Raw genomic sequence first — 27,292 nt, 5'->3', positions numbered from 1 at the left:
AACCTTTGCAGGTTTTATATGATATGAAAATGTATTGATCAAGCTAGGCTTCTCTAAGCCGGGTGCTTTTTAGATTCAAAGAAAAACCGTACAGTAAAAACTCAGCTAAGGCGAGCTTATAAAAATGTCTCAAAACCTTTGCAGGTTTTATATGATATGAAAATGTATTGATCAAGCTAGGCTTCTCTAAGCCGGGTGCTTTTTAGCTTCAAAGAAAAACCGTACAGTAAAAACTCAGCTGAGACGAGCTTATAAAAATGTCTCAAAACCTTTGCAGGTTTTATATGATATGAAAATGTATTGATCAAGCTAGGCTTCTCTAAGCCGGGTGCTTTTTAGATTCAAAGAAAAACCGTACAGTAAAAACTCAGCTAAGGCGAGCTTATAAAAATGTCTCAAAACCTTTGCAGGTTTTACATGATATGAAAATGTATTGGGTAAAGCTAGGCTTCTCTAAGCCGGGTGCTTTTTAGCTTCAAAGAAAAACCGTACAGTAAAAACTCAGCTAAGGCGAGCTTATAAAAATGTCTCAAAACCTTTGCAGGTTTTATATGATATGAAAATGTATTGATCAAGCTAGGCTTCTCTAAGCCGGGTGCTTTTTAGATTCAAAGAAAAACCGTACAGTAAAAACTCAGCTAAGGCGAGCTTATAAAAATGTCTCAAAACCTTTGCAGGTTTTACATGATATGAAAATGTATGGGTAAAGCTAGGCTTCTCTAAGCCGGGTGCTTTTTAGCTTCAAAGAAAAACCGTACAGTAAAAACTCAGCTGAGACGAGCTTATAAAAATGTCTCAAAACCTTTGCAGGTTTTATATGATATGAAAATGTATTGATCAAGCTAGGCTTCTCTAAGCCGGGTGCTTTTTAGCTTCAAAGAAAAACCGTACAGTAAAAACTCAGCTAAGGCGAGCTTATAAAAATGTCTCAAAACCTTTGCAGGTTTTATATGATATGAAAATGTATTGATCAAGCTAGGCTTCTCTAAGCCGGGTGCTTTTTAGATTCAAAGAAAAACCGTACAGTAAAAACTCAGCTAAGGCGAGCTTATAAAAATGTCTCAAAACCTTTGCAGGTTTTATATGATATGAAAATGTATTGATCAAGCTAGGCTTCTCTAAGCCGGGTGCTTTTTAGATTCAAAGAAAAACCGTACAGTAAAAACTCAGCTAAGGCGAGCTTATAAAAATGTCTCAAAACCTTTGCAGGTTTTACATGATATGAAAATGTATGGGTAAAGCTAGGCTTCTCTAAGCCGGGTGCTTTTTAGCTTCAAAGAAAAACCGTACAGTAAAAACTCAGCTAAGGCGAGCTTATAAAAATGTCTCAAAACCTTTGCAGGTTTTATATGATATGAAAATGTATTGATCAAGCTAGGCTTCTCTAAGCCGGGTGCTTTTTAGCTTCAAAGAAAAACCGTACAGTAAAAACTCAGCTAAGGCGAGCTTATAAAAATGTCTCAAAACCTTTGCAGGTTTTACATGATATGAAAATGTATGGGTAAAGCTAGGCTTCTCTAAGCCGGGTGCTTTTTAGCTTCAAAGAAAAACCGTACAGTAAAAACTCAGCTGAGACGAGCTTATAAAAATGTCTCAAAACCTTTGCAGGTTTTATATGATATGAAAATGTATTGATCAAGCTAGGCTTCTCTAAGCCGGGTGCTTTTTAGCTTCAAAGAAAAACCGTACAGTAAAAACTCAGCTAAGACGAGCTTATAAAAATGTCTCAAAACCTTTGCAGGTTTTATATGATATGAAAATGTATTGATCAAGCTAGGCTTCTCTAAGCCGGGTGCTTTTTAGCTTCAAAGAAAAACCGTACAGTAAAAACTCAGCTAAGGCGAGCTTATAAAAATGTCTCAAAACCTTTGCAGGTTTTATATGATATGAAAATGTATTGATCAAGCTAGGCTTCTCTAAGCCGGGTGCTTTTTAGATTCAAAGAAAAACCGTACAGTAAAAACTCAGCTAAGGCGAGCTTATAAAAATGTCTCAAAACCTTTGCAGGTTTTACATGATATGAAAATGTATGGGTAAAGCTAGGCTTCTCTAAGCCGGGTGCTTTTTAGCTTCAAAGAAAAACCGTACAGTAAAAACTCAGCTGAGACGAGCTTATAAAAATGTCTCAAAACCTTTGCAGGTTTTATATGATATGAAAATGTATTGATCAAGCTAGGCTTCTCTAAGCCGGGTGCTTTTTAGCTTCAAAGAAAAACCGTACAGTAAAAACTCAGCTAAGGCGAGCTTATAAAAATGTCTCAAAACCTTTGCAGGTTTTACATGATATGAAAATGTATGGGTAAAGCTAGGCTTCTCTAAGCCGGGTGCTTTTTAGCTTCAAAGAAAAACCGTACAGTAAAAACTCAGCTGAGACGAGCTTATAAAAATGTCTCAAAACCTTTGCAGGTTTTATATGATATGAAAATGTATTGATCAAGCTAGGCTTCTCTAAGCCGGGTGCTTTTTAGCTTCAAAGAAAAACCGTACAGTAAAAACTCAGCTAAGACGAGCTTATAAAAATGTCTCAAAACCTTTGCAGGTTTTATATGATATGAAAATGTATTGATCAAGCTAGGCTTCTCTAAGCCGGGTGCTTTTTAGATTCAAAGAAAAACCGTACAGTAAAAACTCAGCTAAGGCGAGCTTATAAAAATGTCTCAAAACCTTTGCAGGTTTTATATGATATGAAAATGTATTGATCAAGCTAGGCTTCTCTAAGCCGGGTGCTTTTTAGCTTCAAAGAAAAACCGTACAGTAAAAACTCAGCTAAGGCGAGCTTATAAAAATGTCTCAAAACCTTTGCAGGTTTTACATGATATGAAAATGTATGGGTAAAGCTAGGCTTCTCTAAGCCGGGTGCTTTTTAGCTTCAAAGAAAAACCGTACAGTAAAAACTCAGCTGAGACGAGCTTATAAAAATGTCTCAAAACCTTTGCAGGTTTTATATGATATGAAAATGTATTGATCAAGCTAGGCTTCTCTAAGCCGGGTGCTTTTTAGCTTCAAAGAAAAACCGTACAGTAAAAACTCAGCTAAGACGAGCTTATAAAAATGTCTCAAAACCTTTGCAGGTTTTATATGATATGAAAATGTATTGATCAAGCTAGGCTTCTCTAAGCCGGGTGCTTTTTAGCTTCAAAGAAAAACCGTCAGTAAAAACTCAGCTAAGGCGAGCTTATAAAAATGTCTCAAAACCTTTGCAGGTTTTATATGATATGAAAATGTATTGATCAAGCTAGGCTTCTCTAAGCCGGGTGCTTTTTAGATTCAAAGAAAAACCGTACAGTAAAAACTCAGCTAAGGCGAGCTTATAAAAATGTCTCAAAACCTTTGCAGGTTTTACATGATATGAAAATGTATGGGTAAAGCTAGGCTTCTCTAAGCCGGGTGCTTTTTAGCTTCAAAGAAAAACCGTACAGTAAAAACTCAGCTGAGACGAGCTTATAAAAATGTCTCAAAACCTTTGCAGGTTTTATATGATATGAAAATGTATTGATCAAGCTAGGCTTCTCTAAGCCGGGTGCTTTTTAGATTCAAAGAAAAACCGTACAGTAAAAACTCAGCTAAGGCGAGCTTATAAAAATGTCTCAAAACCTTTGCAGGTTTTATATGATATGAAAATGTATTGATCAAGCTAGGCTTCTCTAAGCCGGGTGCTTTTTAGCTTCAAAGAAAAACCGTACAGTAAAAACTCAGCTGAGACGAGCTTATAAAAATGTCTCAAAACCTTTGCAGGTTTTATATGATATGAAAATGTATTGATCAAGCTAGGCTTCTCTAAGCCGGGTGCTTTTTAGCTTCAAAGAAAAACCGTACAGTAAAAACTCAGCTAAGGCGAGCTTATAAAAATGTCTCAAAACCTTTGCAGGTTTTACATGATATGAAAATGTATGGGTAAAGCTAGGCTTCTCTAAGCCGGGTGCTTTTTAGCTTCAAAGAAAAACCGTACAGTAAAAACTCAGCTGAGACGAGCTTATAAAAATGTCTCAAAACCTTTGCAGGTTTTATATGATATGAAAATGTATTGATCAAGCTAGGCTTCTCTAAGCCGGGTGCTTTTTAGATTCAAAGAAAAACCGTACAGTAAAAACTCAGCTAAGGCGAGCTTATAAAAATGTCTCAAAACCTTTGCAGGTTTTACATGATATGAAAATGTATGGGTAAAGCTAGGCTTCTCTAAGCCGGGTGCTTTTTAGCTTCAAAGAAAAACCGTACAGTAAAAACTCAGCTGAGACGAGCTTATAAAAATGACTTAAAACCTTTGCAAGTTTTATATGATATGAAAATGTATTGATCAAGCTAGGCTTCTCTAAGCCGGGTGCTTTTTAGCTTCAAAGAAAAACCGTACAGTAAAAACTCAGCTGAGACGAGCTTATAAAAATGTCTCAAAACCTTTGCAGGTTTTATATGATATGAAAATGTATTGATCAAGCTAGGCTTCTCTAAGCCGGGTGCTTTTTAGCTTCAAAGAAAAACCGTACAGTAAAAACTCAGCTAAGGCGAGCTTATAAAAATGTCTCAAAACCTTTGCAGGTTTTATATGATATGAAAATGTATTGATCAAGCTAGGCTTCTCTAAGCCGGGTGCTTTTTAGATTCAAAGAAAAACCGTACAGTAAAAACTCAGCTAAGGCGAGCTTATAAAAATGTCTCAAAACCTTTGCAGGTTTTACATGATATGAAAATGTATGGGTAAAGCTAGGCTTCTCTAAGCCGGGTGCTTTTTAGCTTCAAAGAAAAACCGTACAGTAAAAACTCAGCTAAGGCGAGCTTATAAAAATGTCTCAAAACCTTTGCAGGTTTTATATGATATGAAAATGTATTGATCAAGCTAGGCTTCTCTAAGCCGGGTGCTTTTTAGCTTCAAAGAAAAACCGTACAGTAAAAACTCAGCTAAGGCGAGCTTATAAAAATGTCTCAAAACCTTTGCAGGTTTTATATGATATGAAAATGTATTGATCAAGCTAGGCTTCTCTAAGCCGGGTGCTTTTTAGCTTCAAAGAAAAACCGTACAGTAAAAACTCAGCTGAGACGAGCTTATAAAAATGTCTCAAAACCTTTGCAGGTTTTATATGATATGAAAATGTATTGATCAAGCTAGGCTTCTCTAAGCCGGGTGCTTTTTAGCTTCAAAGAAAAACCGTACAGTAAAAACTCAGCTGAGACGAGCTTATAAAAATGTCTCAAAACCTTTGCAGGTTTTATATGATATGAAAATGTATTGATCAAGCTAGGCTTCTCTAAGCCGGGTGCTTTTTAGCTTCAAAGAAAAACCGTACAGTAAAAACTCAGCTAAGGCGAGCTTATAAAAATGTCTCAAAACCTTTGCAGGTTTTATATGATATGAAAATGTATTGATCAAGCTAGGCTTCTCTAAGCCGGGTGCTTTTTAGATTCAAAGAAAAACCGTACAGTAAAAACTCAGCTAAGGCGAGCTTATAAAAATGTCTCAAAACCTTTGCAGGTTTTACATGATATGAAAATGTATGGGTAAAGCTAGGCTTCTCTAAGCCGGGTGCTTTTTAGCTTCAAAGAAAAACCGTACAGTAAAAACTCAGCTGAGACGAGCTTATAAAAATGTCTCAAAACCTTTGCAGGTTTTATATGATATGAAAATGTATTGATCAAGCTAGGCTTCTCTAAGCCGGGTGCTTTTTAGCTTCAAAGAAAAACCGTACAGTAAAAACTCAGCTGAGACGAGCTTATAAAAATGTCTCAAAACCTTTGCAGGTTTTATATGATATGAAAATGTATTGATCAAGCTAGGCTTCTCTAAGCCGGGTGCTTTTTAGATTCAAAGAAAAACCGTACAGTAAAAACTCAGCTAAGGCGAGCTTATAAAAATGTCTCAAAACCTTTGCAGGTTTTATATGATATGAAAATGTATTGATCAAGCTAGGCTTCTCTAAGCCGGGTGCTTTTTAGCTTCAAAGAAAAACCGTACAGTAAAAACTCAGCTAAGGCGAGCTTATAAAAATGTCTCAAAACCTTTGCAGGTTTTACATGATATGAAAATGTATGGGTAAAGCTAGGCTTCTCTAAGCCGGGTGCTTTTTAGCTTCAAAGAAAAACCGTACAGTAAAAACTCAGCTGAGACGAGCTTATAAAAATGTCTCAAAACCTTTGCAGGTTTTATATGATATGAAAATGTATTGATCAAGCTAGGCTTCTCTAAGCCGGGTGCTTTTTAGCTTCAAAGAAAAACCGTACAGTAAAAACTCAGCTAAGACGAGCTTATAAAAATGTCTCAAAACCTTTGCAGGTTTTATATGATATGAAAATGTATTGATCAAGCTAGGCTTCTCTAAGCCGGGTGCTTTTTAGCTTCAAAGAAAAACCGTACAGTAAAAACTCAGCTAAGGCGAGCTTATAAAAATGTCTCAAAACCTTTGCAGGTTTTATATGATATGAAAATGTATTGATCAAGCTAGGCTTCTCTAAGCCGGGTGCTTTTTAGCTTCAAAGAAAAACCGTACAGTAAAAACTCAGCTAAGGACGAGCTTATAAAAATGTCTCAAAACCTTTGCAGGTTTTATATGATATGAAAATGTATTGATCAAGCTAGGCTTCTCTAAGCCGGGTGCTTTTTAGCTTCAAAGAAAAACCGTACAGTAAAAACTCAGCTGAGACGAGCTTATAAAAATGTCTCAAAACCTTTGCAGGTTTTATATGATATGAAAATGTATTGATCAAGCTAGGCTTCTCTAAGCCGGGTGCTTTTTAGCTTCAAAGAAAAACCGTACAGTAAAAACTCAGCTAAGGCGAGCTTATAAAAATGTCTCAAAACCTTTGCAGGTTTTACATGATATGAAAATGTATGGGTAAAGCTAGGCTTCTCTAAGCCGGGTGCTTTTTAGCTTCAAAGAAAAACCGTACAGTAAAAACTCAGCTGAGACGAGCTTATAAAAATGTCTCAAAACCTTTGCAGGTTTTATATGATATGAAAATGTATTGATCAAGCTAGGCTTCTCTAAGCCGGGTGCTTTTTAGCTTCAAAGAAAAACCGTACAGTAAAAACTCAGCTGAGACGAGCTTATAAAAATGTCTCAAAACCTTTGCAGGTTTTATATGATATGAAAATGTATTGATCAAGCTAGGCTTCTCTAAGCCGGGTGCTTTTTAGCTTCAAAGAAAAACCGTAAGTAAAAACTCAGCTGAGACGAGCTTATAAAAATGTCTCAAAACCTTTGCAGGTTTTATATGATATGAAAATGTATTGATCAAGCTAGGCTTCTCTAAGCCGGGTGCTTTTTAGCTTCAAAGAAAAACCGTACAGTAAAAACTCAGCTGAGACGAGCTTATAAAAATGTCTCAAAACCTTTGCAGGTTTTATATGATATGAAAATGTATTGATCAAGCTAGGCTTCTCTAAGCCGGGTGCTTTTTAGCTTCAAAGAAAAACCGTACAGTAAAAACTCAGCTGAGACGAGCTTATAAAAATGTCTCAAAACCTTTGCAGGTTTTATATGATATGAAAATGTATTGATCAAGCTAGGCTTCTCTAAGCCGGGTGCTTTTTAGCTTCAAAGAAAAACCGTAAGTAAAAACTCAGCTGAGACGAGCTTATAAAAATGTCTCAAAACCTTTGCAGGTTTTATATGATATGAAAATGTATTGATCAAGCTAGGCTTCTCTAAGCCGGGTGCTTTTTAGCTTCAAAGAAAAACCGTCGGGTAAAAACTCAGCTAAGGCGAGCTTATAAAAATGTCTCAAAACCTTTGCAGGTTTTATATGATATGAAAATGTATTGATCAAGCTAGGCTTCTCTAAGCCGGGTGCTTTTTAGCTTCAAAGAAAAACCGTACAGTAAAAACTCAGCTGAGACGAGCTTATAAAAATGTCTCAAAACCTTTGCAGGTTTTATATGATATGAAAATGTATTGATCAAGCTAGGCTTCTCTAAGCCGGGTGCTTTTTAGCTTCAAAGAAAAACCGTAGAGTAAAAACTCAGCTGAGACGAGCTTATAAAAATGTCTCAAAACCTTTGCAGGTTTTATATGATATGAAAATGTATTGATCAAGCTAGGCTTCTCTAAGCCGGGTGCTTTTTAGCTTCAAAGAAAAACCGTACAGTAAAAACTCAGCTGAGACGAGCTTATAAAAATGTCTCAAAACCTTTGCAGGTTTTATATGATATGAAAATGTATTGATCAAGCTAGGCTTCTCTAAGCCGGGTGCTTTTTAGCTTCAAAGAAAAACCGTCGGGTAAAAACTCAGCTAAGGCGAGCTTATAAAAATGTCTCAAAACCTTTGCAGGTTTTATATGATATGAAAATGTATTGATCAAGCTAGGCTTCTCTAAGCCGGGTGCTTTTTAGCTTCAAAGAAAAACCGTCCAGTAAAAACTCAGCTGAGACGAGCTTATAAAAATGTCTCAAAACCTTTGCAGGTTTTATATGATATGAAAATGTATTGATCAAGCTAGGCTTCTCTAAGCCGGGTGCTTTTTAGCTTCAAAGAAAAACCGTACAGTAAAAACTCAGCTGAGACGAGCTTATAAAAATGTCTCAAAACCTTTGCAGGTTTTATATGATATGAAAATGTATTGATCAAGCTAGGCTTCTCTAAGCCGGGTGCTTTTTAGCTTCAAAGAAAAACCGTCGGGTAAAAACTCAGCTAATGCGAGCTTATAAAAATGTCTCAAAACCTTTGCAGGTTTTATATGATATGAAAATGTATTGATCAAGCTAGGCTTCTCTAAGCCGGGTGCTTTTTAGCTTCAAAGAAAAACCGTCGGGTAAAAACTCAGCTAAGGCGAGCTTATAAAAATGTCTCAAAACCTTTGCAGGTTTTATATGATATGAAAATGTATTGATCAAGCTAGGCTTCTCTAAGCCGGGTGCTTTTTAGCTTTAAAGAAAAACCGTCGGGTAAAAACTCAGCTAAGGCGAGCTTATAAAAATGTCTCAAAACCTTTGCAGGTTTTATATGATATGAAAATGTATTGATCAAGCTAGGCTTCTCTAAGCCGGGTGCTTTTTAGCTTCAAAGAAAAGCCGTACAGTAAAAACTCAGCTGAGACGAGCTTATAAAAATGTCTCAAAACCTTTGCAGGTTTTATATGATATGAAAATGTATTGATCAAGCTAGGCTTCTCTAAGCCGGGTGCTTTTTAGCTTCAAAGAAAAACCGTACAGTAAAAACTCAGCTGAGACGAGCTTATAAAAATGTCTCAAAACCTTTGCAGGTTTTATATGATATGAAAATGTATTGATCAAGCTAGGCTTCTCTAAGCCGGGTGCTTTTTAGATTCAAAGAAAAACCGTAGAGTAAAAACTCAGCTAAGGCGAGCTTATAAAAATGTCTCAAAACCTTTGCAGGTTTTATATGATATGAAAATGTATTGATCAAGCTAGGCTTCTCTAAGCCGGGTGCTTTTTAGCTTTAAAGAAAAACCGTCGGGTAAAAACTCAGCTAAGGCGAGCTTATAAAAATGTCTCAAAACCTTTGCAGGTTTTACATGATATGAAAATGTATGGGTAAAGCTAGGCTTCTCTAAGCCTGGTGCTTTTTGGCTTCAAATAAAAACTGTAGAGTATGAACTCAGTTGAGGCGAGCTTATAAAAATGACTTTAAATCTTTGCAAATTTTATATGATATGAAAATATATAGGCCCAGCTAGGCTTCTCTAAGCCTGGTGCTTTTTAGCCTCAAAGAAAAACGGTAGAGTAAAAACTCAGCTGAGGCCACATACAATAGCCTATATTGTATTCTCAAAATGCACTGGAAATACTTTTTTGTCTTTACCAGTAAATGGTGCACTAGGTACATTGTTATTTATAACAATAACACAACCATTTCTGGATAAAGCACGTACCAAAAATATCGTTCTCTGGTGTTAGTATAATTTCTCCGAAAAATAAAATTACGTGAACAAGACCGGACTTTAAGATTTAAAAAACAAATTCTTTATTAGTTAAGGGAGGGGCTAATCTGCATTATACTATTTAGGGGGAAGTAAAATCTAGTTTGATGTATTTCTACACTGGCAGTTTGTTTCAAGATTGGATCTAATAGCAGAATTATATAATCTAGATTGAAATAGACATAAGCTCAGCCAGACGGCAAGGAGAGGTAGGCCTCGGAGAAGCAGCAAAATTAAACCAGTAGATATAATTATATCGAGTTGTCGAGTCAATTCGAATATTCGAAATTTAGTTGACTATCGGCCATCAATCGGCAGAAAACTATGGACAAAAAAACTATTTTGTTAAAGAATCGTCGACAATTCGAAATTTAGTAGACTATCGGCCATCAATCTGCAAAAAACTATGGACGAAAAACTATCAAACAGTTCGTGGTAACGAACTATAGTAAGGAGCGACCCGGCTCAATAGTAACCAAAACTCTAAAAAATTGAATTTTGATATCAATAGCTACATCAAAAGAATCGCATTTTAATGCTGATTTAAATATATAAGTTTAATCAAGTTTAGTCTTAACCATCAAAAGTTACGAGCCTGAGAAAATTTGCCTTATTTTAGAAAATAGGGGGATACAACCCCTAAAAGTCATAGAATTTTAACGAAAATCACACCATCAGATTCAGCATATCAGAGAATCCTGTTGCAGAAGTTTCAAGCTCCTATCTACAAAAATGTGGAATTCTGTATTTTTTGCCAGAAGGCAGATCACGGATGCGTGTTTATTTGTTTGTTTGTTTTTTTTTTTCCTTAGGGGTGGTCGTATTGACCCAGTGGTCCTAGAATCTTGCTAGAGAGCTCATTCTAACGGAAATGAAAAGTTCTAGTGCCCTTTTTAAGAGACCAAAAAATTGGAGGGCACCTAGGCCCACTTCCACGCTAATTATTTTCCCAAAGTCACCAAATCAAAAAGGCTGAGAAAGCCATTAAGCCAAAAGAATAAATATGCAAATTTTGTTTTAATTATTCACCTGCGGAGAGCCAAAATCAAAACATGCATTGATTCAAAAACGTCCAGAAATTAAATAAAAAAACAAGTTTTTTTTAACGGAAAGTAAAGAGCGATATTAAAACTTAAAACGAACAGAAATTACTTCTTATGGGAAGGGGCTGCTTCCTCATCAACGCCCCGCTCTTTACGCTAAAGTTTTTTACTGTTTTAAAAAGTAGAGTTAAGAGAAAGAGTCAAACTTTAGCGTAAAGAGCGTGGCGTTGATGAGAAAACAGCCCCTTCATATACGAAGTAATTTCTGTTCGTTTTAAGTTTTAATGTCGCTCCTTACTTTCCGTTAAAAAAAACTTGTTTTTTTTTTTATTTAATTTTGTCCAAGAACCGTCGACAATTCAAAATTTAGTTGACTATCGGCCATCAATCTGCAAAAAACTATGGACGAAAAAACTATTTTGTTCAAGAATCGTCAACAATTCGAAATTTAGTAGACTACCGGCCATCAATCCGCAAAAACTATGGACAGAAAAACTATTTTATTCAAGAACCGTCGACAATTCAAAATTTAGTTAACTATCGGCCATCAATCGGCAAAAAAAACCATGGACAAAAAAATTATTTTGTTCAAGAGCCGTCGACAATTCAAAATTTAGTTGACTATCGGCCATCAAATCGGCAAAAAACTGATGAATAACCATCGACAATTCGAAATTTAGTTGACTATCAACCATCAAATTACAGCAATATCACACCCACATCGTGGCGGCCACTCATGATTCAACCTTGGAAGCAATAGGGTTCCCTGAGGCCTAGGAATGAAGACTATTACAGATTTAAGTTTTTGCCTAAGCCTAATGGATGCCAAAAGGAAAGGCAAGGCCGTACACAAAACTTTAAAATTCTTATCTTGTGATACAGAGGGTATAAAATGTAAGGTAAGTTCTGTGGAGGGGCAAGTTACTAACATTTGAAACTACATCATTAACCATCAACCATCAACTATCAACCATCAAACCATCAACCATCAAATTACAGCAATATCACACCCACATCGTGGCGGCCACTCATGATTCAACCTTGGAAGCAATAGGGTTCCCTGAGGCCTAGGAATGAAGACTATTACAGATTAAAGTTTTTGCCTAAACTTAATGGATGCCAAAAAGAAAGGCAAGGCCGTACACAAAACTTTAAAATTCTTATCTTGTAATACAGAGGGTATAAAATGTAAGGTAAGTTCTGTGGAGGGGCAAGTTACTAACATTTGAAACTACATCATTAACCATCAACCATCAAACCAAACCATCAAACCATCAACCATCAACCATCAAACCATCAACCATCAAATTACAGCAATATCACACCCACATCGTGGCGGCCACTCATGATTCAACCTTGGAAGCAATAGGGTTCCCTGAGGCCTAGGAATGAAGACTATTACAGATTAAAGTTTTTGCCTAAACCTAATGGATGCCAAAAAGAAAGGCAAGGCCGTACACAAAACTTTAAAATTCTTATCTTGTAATACAGAGGGTATAAAATGTAAGCTAAGTTCTGTGGAGGGGCAAGTTACTAACATTTGAAACTACGTCATTAACCATCAACCATCAACCATCAAACCATCAACCATCAAATTACAGCAATATCACACCCACATCGTGGCGGCCACTCATGATTCAACCTTGGAAGCAATAGGGTTCCCTGAGGCCTAGGAATGAAGACTATTACAGATTAAAGTTTTTGCCTAAACCTAATGGATGCCAAAAAGAAAGGCAAGGCCGTACACAAAACTTTAAAATTCTTATCTTGTGATACAGAGGGTATAAAATGTAAGCTAAGTTCTGTGGAGGGGCAAGTTACTAACATTTGAAACTACATCATTAACCATCAACCATCAACCATCAAACCAAACCATCAAACCATCAACCATCAACCATCAAACCATCAACCATCAAATTACAGCAATATCACACCCACATCGTGGCGGCCACTCATGATTCAACCTTGGAAGCAATAGGGTTCCCTGAGGCCTAGGAATGAAGACTATTACAGATTAAAGTTTTTGCCTAAACCTAATGGATGCCAAAAAGAAAGGCAAGGCCGTACACAAATTTTAAAATTCTTATCTTGTAATACAGAGGGTATAAAATGTAAGCTAAGTTCTGTGGAGGGGCAAGTTACTAACATTTGAAACTACATCATTAACATAAAGATAGTACTGTCCCAGTGAATTACCACAAGTAAGCAGAACAACAAAAAGGACAATAATACCAACAATTATGTCTAATTTAACTACGAGTATAAGAAACAACTATGCTTACCCAATAAAGTATAGTATTTTACGAGCAACAATTTGAAATGATGGTTAGCAGGTGAAACATCCAGGCCGTAGTGGAGAAGGCTTATTCCTTGAAGCAAATATTCCTCATTATGGCTAGACTCTAGCCAACAGTCGTAAAGGAGATGTGCCGCAAGGACAAGGTAGGTGTCATTTGGTCTAAAAGAAATAATCAGTTTATGCTTCGCTCAATCCAAATATCAACCATTACTACGATAGACTTTTCTCAGCATTTATTCACCTAAGACTGACACACTGACAAACATTTTACCTCCTCTCAGTTCACCACCACTTGAAATTTCACAACCCTATTTTAACACTTCACCAACCTTTTTATATACCCACCTCTTAAGAAGAGGTGGGTATATACCCACCATTACTACGTTTGACTTTTCTCAGCATTTATTCACCTAAGACTGACACACTGACAAACATTTTACCTCCTCTCAGTTCACCACCACTTGAAATTTCACAACCCTATTTTAACACTTCACCAACCTGTTTATATACCTACCTCTTAAGAAGAGGTGGGTATATACCCACCATTACTACGTTAGACTTTTCTCAGCATTTATTCACCCAAGACTGACACACTGACAAACATTTTACCTCCTCTCAGTTCACCACCACTTGAAATTTCACAACCCTATTTTAACATTTCACCAACCTGTATATATACCCACCTCTTAAGAAGAGGTGGGTATATACCCACCATTACTACGTTAGACTTTTCTCAGCATTTATTCACCTAAGACTGACACACTGACAAACATTTTACCTCCTCTCAGTTCACCACCACTTGAAATTTCACAACCCTATTTTAACACTTCACCAACCTGTTTATATACCCACCTCTTAAGAAGAGGTGGGTATATACCCACCATTACTACGTTTCTCAGCATTTATTCACCTAAGACTGACACACTGACAAACATTTTACCTTCTCTCAGTTCACCACCACTTGAAATTTCACAACCCTATTTTAACACTTCACCAACCTGTTTATATACCCACCTCTTAAGAAGAGGTGGGTATATACCCACCATTACTACGTTGGACTTTTCTCAGCATTTATTCACCTAAGACTGACACACTGACAAACATTTTACCTCCTCTGAGTTCACCACCACTTGAAATTTCACAACCCTATTTTAACACTTCACCAACCTGTTTATATACCCACCTCTTTAGAAGAGGTGGGTATATACCCACCATTACTACGTTAGACTTTTCTCAGCATTTATTCACCTAAGACTGACACACTGACAAACATTTTACCTCCTCTCAGTTCACCACCACTTGAAATTTCACAACCCTATTTTAACACTTCACCAACCTGTTTATATACCTACCTCTTAAGAAGAGGTGGGTATATACCCACCATTACTACGTTAGACTTTTCTCAGCATTTATTCACCCAAGACTGACACACTGACAAACATTTTACCTCCTCTCAGTTCACCACCACTTGAAATTTCACAACCCTATTTTAACATTTCACCAACCTGTATATATACCCACCTCTTAAGAAGAGGTGGGTATATACCCACCATTACTACGTTAGACTTTTCTCAGCATTTATTCACCTAAGACTGACACACTGACAAACATTTTACCTCCTCTCAGTTCACCACCACTTGAAATTTCACAACCCTATTTTAACACTTCACCAACCTGTTTATATACCCACCTCTTAAGAAGAGGTGGGTATATACCCACCATTACTACGTTTCTCAGCATTTATTCACCTAAGACTGACACACTGACAAACATTTTACCTTCTCTCAGTTCACCACCACTTGAAATTTCACAACCCTATTTTAACACTTCACCAACCTGTTTATATACCCACCTCTTAAGAAGAGGTGGGTATATACCCACCATTACTACGTTGGACTTTTCTCAGCATTTATTCACCTAAGACTGACACACTGACAAACATTTTACCTCCTCTGAGTTCACCACCACTTGAAATTTCACAACCCTATTTTAACACTTCACCAACCTGTTTATATACCCACCTCTTTAGAAGAGGTGGGTATATACCCACCATTACTACGTTAGACTTTTCTCAGCATTTATTCACCTAAGACTGACACACTGACAAACATTTTACCTCCTCTCAGTTCACCACCACTTGAAATTTCACAACCCTATTTTAACACTTCACCAACCTGTTTATATACCCACCTCTTAAGAAAAGGTGGGTATATACCCACCATTACTACGTTAGACTTTTCTCAGCATTTATTCACCTAAGACTGACACACTGACAAACATTTTACCTCCTCTCAGTTCACCACCACTTGAAATTTCACAACCCTATTTTAACACTTCACCAACCTGTTTATATACCTACCTCTTAAGAAAAGGTGGGTATATACCCACCATTACTACGTTAGACTTTTCTCAGCATTTATTCACCCAAGACTGACACACTGACAAACATTTTACCTCCTCTCAGTTCACCACCACTTGAAATTTCACAACCCTATTTTAACACTTCACCAACCTGTTTATATACCCACCTCTTAAGAAGAGGTGGGTATATACCCACCATTACTACGATAGACTTTTCTCAGCATTTATTCACCTAAGACTGACACACTGACAAACATTTTACCTCCTCTCAGTTCACCACCACTTGAAATATAGTATAGACATAACATATAACATAACATAACTATAACTATAACATAATTTTAAACATAACATAACATAACTAATAAACTATAACATAACTAATAAACATAACATAACTATAACATAATTTTAAAACTATTTTCAGCATTTAACAATAATTAATAAAAATATCATCGTGACGTCTTCTACGTTAGCCACCTCGCAGGGGATAGTTGACTGCCAGGTCAACTATTATTTATTCACCTAAGACTGACACACTGACAAACATTTTACCTCCTCTCAGTTCACCACCACTTGAAATTTCACAACCCTATTTTAACACTTCACCAACCTGTTTATATACCCACCTCTTAAGAAATTCCGAAATTTTTGAAGTGAGTGAAAGGGTTATAAAAGACAATAGATGAAAATTCCTACCGACTTTGGGTAGGAAATTTTGTAGGAGCAGTTCGGAATCTGAGGGACTGTTGGACCAGCAAACAGAGCTGACATAATAGCATGAGTCATACGTTACACTAAACCACATAAAAGACGGAAATCGTTGATACGTTGAAAAGGAGATGGCTGCTATAGATAGGCTACTAAGCAAAAATAGACGGAGATTGGGAGGGAAAAAGAGAGAGGCGGCAAGGAAGGAAAAGAGACATACAGAAGGAGAAAAAGTAATGGAGAGAGAAAAGTAAGAAAGAGAGAGAAAAAGAGTGAAGGGGGGAGAGAGAGGGTGGGCGAGATGGAGAGAGAGAGAGGGATAGGAGGCAGGAGAGTGGGAGAGGACGAGTTAGAGGGAAAGGGAGTTGAGACAGAGGACAGGATTGAGGGAGGAGATACAGAAGACGCGAGGGAAGGAGGTCAGGAGGTAGATATATACACATAATACTATAATCTGTTTTTCCGTAATAAGCCAAACATCAAAAAAAAAGTTCCTCAGTCCACCACTATACAATTTGCAAATTAGTTTTGCAAACTGCAAAGTAGGTTACAAATTAGGCTACTCACTTTATTTCCCTCTGTGCTGATTTTCCACTGATATCCTGAGTTTTCTCATAGTAATTACACAGCTCTTGAACTCTCTTCTTCTTTTCTTCTATAGACATAAGGCTGTTTCTCCCAAAGTATCTTTCAAGCTCTAAGTACAAAAGATGCCGAAATACTTGAGATACCTGCAAAATATACAGACGGAGCTTATTGGTAAGGTGGAGAAAAATGAGGGCCATATTCACGCCCGATGTATAGATTTGCAAAATATCGAAAGATTTAAGAAATAGTATCTTTGGATATGCGAAATATAGTGAAAAGTAGCAATAAGGCGTGACTTGAAGAAAATATTATTAGGGACGTACGCATTGGGGGGGGGGTCACTATTTTCTGAATCTATTGGGCACTTCTTATTCAAATTATCAAAGAAAATCTTTTTATGTTATTAAAACCCCACCCCCCTCTGACAAAAATTTATACGCTCAGGCCAGAATATTGTGATACTACTAGGCGACAGGGGAGCTACAGGTAATTATACACTACAGGTAATGATAGGTAATTATAGATAAAAAAAAACTAAAGGTAATTAGAGGCAAGGCTCTTTGTTTTAATAGTTTGTTTTTGGTGTTGAAATTTTCCTTTTTTGTTAAAATTCGTAATTATTTTTGTTGCCTTAGCCCTGTAGCTTTTTCACAATTAATTTATCACTGAACAAGATGAATAAAAGATATAAAGCTGAACTGGCCAGCCATGACAAAACAAAGAAATCTGTAAACGACAAACGGGCAAGTTGCTTTTGTTTGTTCATGGAAGTAGCTAGCTAATTGTATATGTGAGTGTTACTTGAATATTTGTTACCGTATATGTCCAAAATCTGTTGCATATCAACATTCACCGGTAAATGTCAACAAAAACATAGTCGTTTGGTGCATATCCAAAATATTTGTCACATATCCTTATTTGTGACTTTCATCGGAGAATGATGAAATTCACCATGCACTACTGGTTAACGTTCAGCATTTCTGAGATTTATATTTTCTTTTCCGTAATTCAACCGCAATACAATTTTCGGCTCTCTTTCTGGGAGGAATAATGATAAAATAAAATAATAGTAATATAAAATTTCACATAGCGCAAACTTCGGAAATGACTTATCACCGGATTCTCTACTATTATCTGATTGCAATATTACTAGAACATCAAATGTTAAAAATATGGAAAGAATGTGAAATCTACTAGATTATGCGATTCAAATCTTATTTATTGCAACAACTTAAACTATTAAGACACTTTGAATTTCACAAAAAGCCCTTGTTTTTATAACTGTATTTGTTTGTGGAATCCTCCCTTTTCCAATGACGGAGCATATAACCTTACCAGCCGCTTCTCGAATTAGCTGCAAATGTTTTTTAATGCAAATATTTTATTCCCCACGACCCAATAATCCTTACCCCATATTCTTTCAGTACAAGAGGATTTTGGGTCACAGTTTTTTTCAGAAGCGCTTTAATTTTATGGGATATTTTTTTTCTATAAACATAGCCATCCCCCACCCTTTAACCCGAGGACGACAAATGTGCTAACTAGCCAAACCTTTTAATATCCTGAAAAAAAAATCACAGACAAAAAAAAATCCATTTTTCGAAAAACTAGATCCAGAATATTAAACCGTAAATACTTGACCCAGACAAATACTACTAAAACCGTAAGGGCCAGTTTATACTCCAATTCCTGCCACCCGTGGAGAAATCAACCCTCTTTTTTGATTTTTCGTCTAATTTTTCAGTTTTGAAAAGCCTATTTTCACGCTGACTGTTACAAGTATTTTCCTTGATACCATCCAAGAAAAAAATTGAATCAAATTAATTCAGCTGCTTTTGGAATGGTAATAAAAGCCTTGCTACGAAGCCCAGTTTCTTACAAAGCCTATTTATCAAGTTCTAATCAACCTTCATCAGCCACAAAGGTAAAAAATAGTAAATGCCAATTTATTTAAACTAACATTCAAAATGTACGAAAAAGTAGAAAATAATTTTTACGCTAAAAAAACACAAATTAAAAAGCCGGGAAACGAGCTACGAGGATCAAATTATGTAAAGCCAATCTGTTTTGCGTCCCCGTTTTAACTTATATTCACTAATTTTAAATAAAAATTTTGAACTTTTTAGCATATTCTGAAAACGACTTTAAAAGTATATTTATTATTTTTCACGTCTTAGTCTTTTCTATGACTAAAAAGTCCTCAGGCAGTCTCTAAGACAAAGTTCATTTTGTCTAAGATTCGAGCCTAAGGTACCCTGGCCCCAGTCAAGTGTTCTCACCGCTACGGTATCAGGTCTTTTATAATAGACTCGCTGTTTTATACTTATTTTAAACTAATGAGTTTTATTTTTTTGCTGTGCCCAATCACACGTTAGTGTATTTTTATTTATGCAAGGGGGAGTATACAAGAGGCTGGGGGAATTTTGATACTACATATTTTACTGTTCTCATAAGTGCAGACATTAACAAAACTTGAAAGTAATTAAGTATTCAAAAGTGGTCGCAAAATGAGTCACAAATTTAACAAATTAATGTAAAAAAAACAAACAAGGAAACCGGCAAAAAAGGTCGGTGACTTGAGAAAAACGAAAGATTGATATGCGAAGTCCATTTCAGCGTCTGACTCACTCATTTTCCCAATTCTTCCTCCAATAAGAAAAATACAAAAATTTTGGCTCAATTTTTGCCTGTTTTTAGGCATAAAACCAGGATTATTAAGTAGGTGTTGTGCAAATGGTAATCACTTACTATTACAAAATTTTGTTATGGTTTACACCATTCATGTAGCTGGTGCTGATTTACTAAACTGAATTAGAACCACTAAAAGTTAAGGCTTTGGATTCAGACTTTATAGTAGAATAATAAACCGTCTATAAGACAGAGTCCTAGTTCCACACTTATAATTGAAGAAATAAATGCCAATTTTAGGAGTCAGAAATAAAAGTACAAAGGTTGAAGACAGTTGCAACAAGATTTTTTTAGGCAGAAAATACTAGACCGGGAGGAGTCGATATTTGTTTATTTATTCATTATTTATTTATTGAAAACCCGTCTACAAAAAACTTGAAAAGGACGGAGCAGAATATAAAAAAAAGAAGAAAAAACAATAGTACGGGGCAAATATCGACAAAACCAATAAAAATCAAATCAGAACGCCAATTATAAATAAATCAGGGACAGAACAAGAATAAAATCAAAACGAAGCAAATCCAAGGACAAAATATGAACACAATCAAACGAAGCAAAAGTAAATTCACAGATACAACTTCAACACATTCATACATAAATAAATAAAAAAAAAGCAAAAGACGGAGCAATAAATGGAAAAAATAAGAAGAAACAGACACCGAGCGCGAAGACATACAAAAATACAAAGATTTGAACAAGACGGAGCAAAAGAAATAGAGAAAAAAAGAAAAACGAACAAACAACAACAACATAAAAAAGAGGCCGAGACTACAGAAATAGTACAGAATACCATTCCTGGGCATATTCATTTTTTTATTGTGTTTAGCTATTACTTAAGCTACTGCAATATTCGGGTCAGCAATATTAAACTGACGGACGATTTTTGAGCTGCTTTGCAAGGGTGGGAAGGTGGAGTAAATATTTTGCAAAACGGAACGAGATTGAGCGTATTTTTGTTTGGTCAGTAATAGTTAACAGTTTCCAAAAGGGTGAAATATACAGAATGTGGGGGAGAGCTATTGCATTGAAAAGGTATTTACTAGCAAAACCGGTTGGATCTGTGCAGGAAATTATTGACGCATAAGATGCGGAAATGCGGAGGGTTAGATGTTCAATAATGAAGTACCGGGTGTGGCGTATGGATGAACCTATAGGTAGACAAAGATAGACAAGGTGATCGACAGGCTCAACCAAAGAATTCCCAAGTTTGACTGAATTTATTAGATCGCTCTTCCAGTTAAAAAGGACTATTTCTAACTTAGAAGATTTGAAATGTAGACCAAGCTTAATTTATTCTGCTTCGAGAATAGAGAAAACATCACTGACTCGTTGCAAGGTACGATTAAGATTCAGAACATCGTCAGCACAGCAAATTAGTGACATATTTCTTGACGATAAAATTAATGAGGAGGGACATAGATCCTGAGCGTCAATGACGTAGTTATTAAATAGACCAGATGAAGAAACTGCTCCTTGGCGTGCACCCTTTAAAACCGGAATGAGCTTAGTTCGAGCAACTGGGGGCATATTCTTATCAGGGGGTAATTTTAGTCGAATACGTGGTCGGGAATACATGTCCCGAAGTGTGAGAATAACTGTAGGGCTTAGCTCTCGCTTGGCAGCTTTCAGAAGCATTGCAGGGCGTATTAACGAGTCAAAGGCACTTTTGGCGTCATGACTAGCAAGAGCAAGACATTCCCCCGCAGATTCTGCATCAATTAGAGCGTTTGCAACGACTGTTCCTCGTCTGAACCTGAACTTATGTGGTGGGGCATAACATGTCTTTTCAAGATCGTCTCTGAAGAAAAGTTCGAAAAGTTTACAGAGAGATGTCGCAACAGTAATTAGTCGAAAAGATATTAATTTCATTATTTAAACATTTGATAATTCTACCTGTATAATATATATCCAAATAATAAATTATTTTATATTTCATTATATGTTTTATAGGTTATGGATTCCACAGTTCTGCACAATAATATTAATGAATAAGGCTCTGACAGTTCAAATTTTACACAACTTGGATTTTACAGGAATGCTGAAATACCAAAAGATTTATTTTAGGCTTTTTTTTATTACTGACATAATATAAGTGCTAATAATTTAAAATATAATTAATTTAATTTCAATAATAATAATCAAATAATAATTAATATTAATTTGCTAATGACCATTTGATCGTTAATTAACAGTTTTTCGTAAATGAAGGTATTTTTTTAAATGTCCAAATAACGGATCTGACTTCAGAATTTATAGTTTGCAACTATTTCCATGAGTGAGAGAAGAGGACATAACGCAAATGAATCTGTAACTGAAAATAACACAACTAAAACAGAATAGCGCAACTATCTCGAAAACTGAATTGGAAAGGAGAAAATAAATTGAGGCAATAAAAAAACGGCTTCGTTCAAGAAGTTGGAGGGTAGATCTTCCAAAAATGGTCAAAAAATGGCGCGAGGAATGATTAAACTGTGAAAAAGGACTCAAATATTAGATGATTCTTGGAAGCCACCCAAAGTAAAAAAAAATGAATGGGATGAGAAGGAGCAGCACAATCGACACACTGACCTTGGGCGACTAAAAGCAGCTTGAGGGATTTTACAGGAGTTACTGGCCTATTTTGCTCCTGCAATCATGCGGATTAAAAATCCTTATTTATTCCTAGGAAATATGTCTTTCCACCAACGTTTATGCAAAGACGTCGGTGGGCTAGGGGTTATTAGAGGGGCAAAGGGCCGAAATTATACTCGGCTACTACTCATGGAGTGAGTATTCTTTTTCATTTAAGGGTTTATTGTTACACAAATAAACCCTTAATTAAACTAAACCCTAATTTATTGTTAATTTTAAAACTATTTTCAGCATTTAACAATAATTAATAAAAATATCATCGTGACGTCTTCTACGTTAGCCACTTCGCAGGGGATAGGTTGATCAACGAAAGGATAATATCTCTCTTAAGCATAAATTGATGATGACAAGACAAAGTTACTGAAGTTAGCTATAGTAATTACTTCTATAGCTAAAGTAATTAGCCAAACAATTACTTCTCGGACAATAGTTGGATTAATAATTAGTCAAACTCGTATTCCAAGCCAAAAGACAAGGAATGTGAAAAGATTTAAATACTTTTCAGTGTAAAAGTTAAACGACGCAACTTTTACAATTTAATAAGTAATAAATTTAATTTAAAAAAAGAATAAATACACTTTTAATAAATAACAACCAAATAATAAATTAGAAAAAGATATAACGAATTATAGATAAAAGAAAAACTACTAACTATCTTAGGAACTAAATAGGGAAGCCTTGAAACAGATATTAGATGAAGTTAACCACTTTTCAAGAGGGTTCGATACCTTAAAATCGTTTTGCGAATTCAACGTCAATAGACCTTCTCATAGACAAAAGCTTTATTAGCAATTTTTCCCATGGGACTAGTTACCATTAAAAGATATTGAGATTTTGTGGCTCGATAATGGAATTTAATTGATAAAGAGTAGACCTCTGTCCGCAAGGTTTTCAATCAAAGAGGGCAGCACCGTAGAGAATTCCCAAAGCTGCAAATTTTGAGATGATTTTTGGCGTTTTCCTATAAGGTATGCTACAATATTTTTAGAGACTGCTTCCCCTGAGCTATAAAAAGAAGAATTTGCTCAATTTAATCCAAAAAATAAAATTCATACTTTTTAATGATATAAATTTCATCGAAACTGAATATCTGTATCTCCAACACAAAACAGAAGAAATTAAACAGTTTTATAAGACTTCCGAGAATGTAGGTGTCGGCTTTTAGTCTTCTGTCGTTTATTCAGAATTCTTAGCCAGACTCTACAAAGTATGGCAAGACTGGCCAGTCAATTCTAAATACTTTGGCCCCACAAACTAAAACCGTTTAAAATGGACGAGATAGGACGATCCTTTAAGGTATCGGATCTTCCATAGCGACTTTATGATTGTTTAAAACTGTTTTTATGATTTATGATTGGTCTAAAATGTAGCCGTTTCCTTTTTATAGATACTGATATACAACCAATTATAGCCGCAGTTTGAAACACGTGTCTCGAGTGCAGTCGAGTTCGATGTGACTTCATTTACTCTAGTATAACACAATGATTAGGATAGTCTTCAACAATGGACTAAAAGCCAAAAATCGTGTCACTGTCCGAAACAGAATCGCGCCATTTTTAGCTGCAGTCCGGAATTTCATTCTGGAATAGAGTTATGTTCAATATGCGATTACTTGCCCCAGTAAAACTTACCTTGGAACGATAAGGGGGGATTTAAATAAAACTGGAACTTCATAGGACAGGGTAAGGAGTGAAGCTTTGAATATGTTCGGACGGAGGAGTGTGTGCGGCTGTGTTGACCTCACGCGACTTGGTGCTACAATGAGTTATTAGTAGTAGTAATATTGAGAGAAACTTACTGACTTAGGATAGTCTTCAACATTGGCCAGAGTCTTAATTTCATCCAGCATTGAATGTTGCTGATCCGAGCTAAGGAGTCCAATGAAGGGTCTCAAGTCGCTAAAAGCGCAAGGCTTGTCACCAAAGTTTTTCACGTAATGTACAAACGAGTAAAATAGTTCTTCCCCTATAATACAAGATAGTTCACTCCTATTTAACATCTTTAATACACCATTTAATACAAGGGATTAACAGCAAGAAAACAAAGAGAAAGAGAGTGAGAAATCTTACGATCAAGAAAACAAACGGGAATACGGCCAGTAGGGGGGAAAGACGAAACTAAAGCAAGGCGGATATTTCACTTGTATGAACCAAGGCGTCTTCAACGCTAAGAAAACAAAGATAAAACTAAAATTAACCTAAAATCAAATAAAATCCAAAACGCCTTGTTTCATACAAGCAAAATATCCGCGTCACTTTAGTTCTGTCTTTCCCCCCTACTGGCCGTCGTATCATTTTTCTTTATCATAAGATTTCTCTCTCTTTGTTTTTGTCATGGTTGATCAGTTCGGATTTTTATCTTTCATTCGTCAAGTTATACGAAGTATTAGCTCCCCCCACGATACTTCTGTATTTATATGACCAAATATTCTACTGAGAAATAGTGGCTACAGCCCCAAAAGCAAAATCTTTAGGCCACAGTTATCAAACTTTTTATGAAAGACCCTTCGCATCAGTACGGAGCTGGGATTTATCCCGAACTGTCCCTTCATTTTAAAAGAATGAGTTTTGAGTTTGATTACAAAAGATACTGAGGAAGATGACAGCTTACACTCTGTCGAAGAAATATTTGAACATGCAATAAGAAACTAAATTCATATACTTCCCTGCAGATGTGAAGCTTCTTCAACATAAATATAAACATGATTTGTCTGATGATGCCTCCTTGATCCATTTATAAATGATCATCAGTGAAATCATTTTTAGCACTACATCCCCCAGATTTTTAAAGGAAGTTTTAACGTATTTGAACCGAGGCAGGTACGCCTGCCTCTGTTTAAAGGCAGGTAAAACTGCCTCTGTTTTATGTAAATACATAAATGTATTTACGTTTCGGAGGGAATCCCAATTTTTTATAACCTAAAAGATCAGAGATGTATCAAACAAATAGGGAGATCAGATGTGAATTAACAGAAATAGGAGATAATTAAATAGTAGTAATCATTGTAATACCGTCAGGAACAGGAGAATTTTCAAAATATTTGATCATAATCAGACTGGAAACCAATTCTAGTACTAGTTCCAAAATTCCAATAGCTGAAAGTCAGTTCCAAAAGTTTGAAAGTCATAAATTCAACTACTTCGTGCCGGATGGTAAACAACTCCAAAGTTTGAGGCCTATGTAAATGAGAAATAGAAGGGTTGAGTTTTAGAGTCAATAGATCTGATTTTTATATTGGTGACATAACCCCCCTCCCCACACACACTAGATTTTCTTGTCTTCCCCTAGGTTTTGACAAATACCATTTTTTGAGGTATTTTCATGGATAAATGCTTTCTTTTTTTTGCTAATACTATGTCAAATCCTGCAAATATTTGAAATTATCATTGACACACATCAAAAATTAAGTCACCAACATAAAAACATAGGGTAGCTTGTAGGGCCAACCTCCCGAAATATTTGCCTGGTTAGATGAGATACACAAACACTTGACGTTGGTGAAACAACATTAAAAACACATAAAATTACACAAAACACAATAAAATTACAATAAAAACACAATAAAATTAGTGGTTTATCAATCGCTTTCAGGTTTCAATTCTGAAAAAGACTGTCGTTGCTAAAATACACACCTGTAGACAAAACGAAGAAAATACAACCAATTACGGTTTCGAATAAAAACAAGTAAACCTTTCGAAGAACATTTGTTTTAATACAAATGGCCAAAGCGTAGAAGCGCTCTGTCTCAAACCCCTCAACTAATAACCCATGCTGTAGCCAGCCTCACAATCCCAATCCGGTAGCAGATGAACACTAAAAAAACATTACCTTTATAAAGATATTTTTAAGGGAAATATCTTTACCAAGAAACAAGAGAGATTTTTACTGGCCCAGACATAATTTTTTTTTCTTTGAATAATCCTCTCTTTATGGAAAAGAAAAGAAAAAAAAAGTTAAAGATATGGTATTAGACCCTTAAAGTTCAATTCGGTGAGTGCTGACCTCCGTTTCTTGGCCCTTCAGCCAGAAAGTGCAATGGGGGGGGGGGGGGTTGGTTGGGGGCCAGCCATCCTTTACTTTCGCTCACCCTACCTGCTTACCTTTCCTGGATTTCTCCAGATACCTATTTAGAGCTGGGTTGACTCGGGCTGAGCTTACAGAGTCACGCCACTGATCCCCGTGTCAAACCAAATAACTAGCAACACCAGAAATCGAGCCCTCACCCTTCAGATAAAGGCTTCTAAATCCATTGCGCGAACCATTTGGCTAGGACAACGTCTGGAAATAAAGGAGGACAAGGAAATGGAAGAGCAGAACTCTTTTAAGAATGTACTGCACATTTTTGGAGAATATCATGACTGCAAAACTATTATAGAGGGCATACTGGCAGGGTATGAAGCTCAAGGAGACAAGAGGATGTTAGTAGTTCATTTATTCTGAATACTTTCTAGAAAGCTATGAAAGTAAAAGCTTAAAGCAAAAACTAAAAGGCACTAGTGCTAACAATGCAAAAGTACCTTTATATCCGAGGATTTTGCCCAACAGCAATTTCGACAATGCAGGCCCTCTGATTTTCTCCTCTGACTTGATGCTATTTATAAATTTAATTAAGGACTCATCCGTATCACTCGATGAATATCCACCCTCTCTACTTATTTGAACAGCACTAAAAAGTCCATGATAATAATCAAAACGATCAGGAAACAAATGAATGAGGTCCTTGAAGGTATTCACTGCTTCTGTGCAGGAAGTAGAATCTTTAGCTGCTAGGTTTAAACAGATTTCAGCTTTCTGTTGTGCACAGGATGTGTGAATTAGTTTCTCAGCAATCGGCGAGTTGAGGACATCCTTTAAATCGCTATATTTCCCCTGGAAAATTTGAATACCTTATTAATTCACAAAATAGAAATTTAGTAGTCATACCAGAAGATGGGAATAAACTTTTCCTGGAATGGTTTCTTCATGTTTGCAAACTTACTTAGAGAGCGGGAGGAGGAAAGTCTGAACTGCCTAAAACATGCTAATTGTATGAAAAATATAAAAACAATCAAAGACAAAGGACTGTGTGCCCTATAAACCGAAATTTCAGTGATTTAGATATATCAC

At 36.1% G+C, this 27,292-nt stretch overlaps 1 protein-coding gene across 1 annotated transcript in view; it reads right to left on the bottom strand.

Annotated features, from left to right (window-relative positions):
- Positions 1-27,292, bottom strand: part of LOC136037547 (N-alpha-acetyltransferase 25, NatB auxiliary subunit-like) — a 92,650-nt gene that overhangs the window by 31,090 nt on the left and 34,268 nt on the right. The window contains exons 6-9 of the mRNA XM_065720271.1: positions 26,704-27,055; positions 23,985-24,151; positions 16,847-17,010; positions 13,191-13,366 (exon numbers count right to left, since the gene is read on the bottom strand). Coding sequence (XP_065576343.1) covers positions 13,191-13,366; positions 16,847-17,010; positions 23,985-24,151; positions 26,704-27,055 — 859 coding nt within the window. The remainder of the gene's footprint in view (positions 1-13,190; positions 13,367-16,846; positions 17,011-23,984; positions 24,152-26,703; positions 27,056-27,292) is intronic.

This window comes from Artemia franciscana, chromosome 2 (assembly GCF_032884065.1).
Source record: "Artemia franciscana chromosome 2, ASM3288406v1, whole genome shotgun sequence".
In the NCBI taxonomy this organism is placed as follows: domain Eukaryota; kingdom Metazoa; phylum Arthropoda; class Branchiopoda; order Anostraca; family Artemiidae; genus Artemia; species Artemia franciscana.
This window is presented reverse-complemented; position numbering and strand designations above follow the sequence as displayed.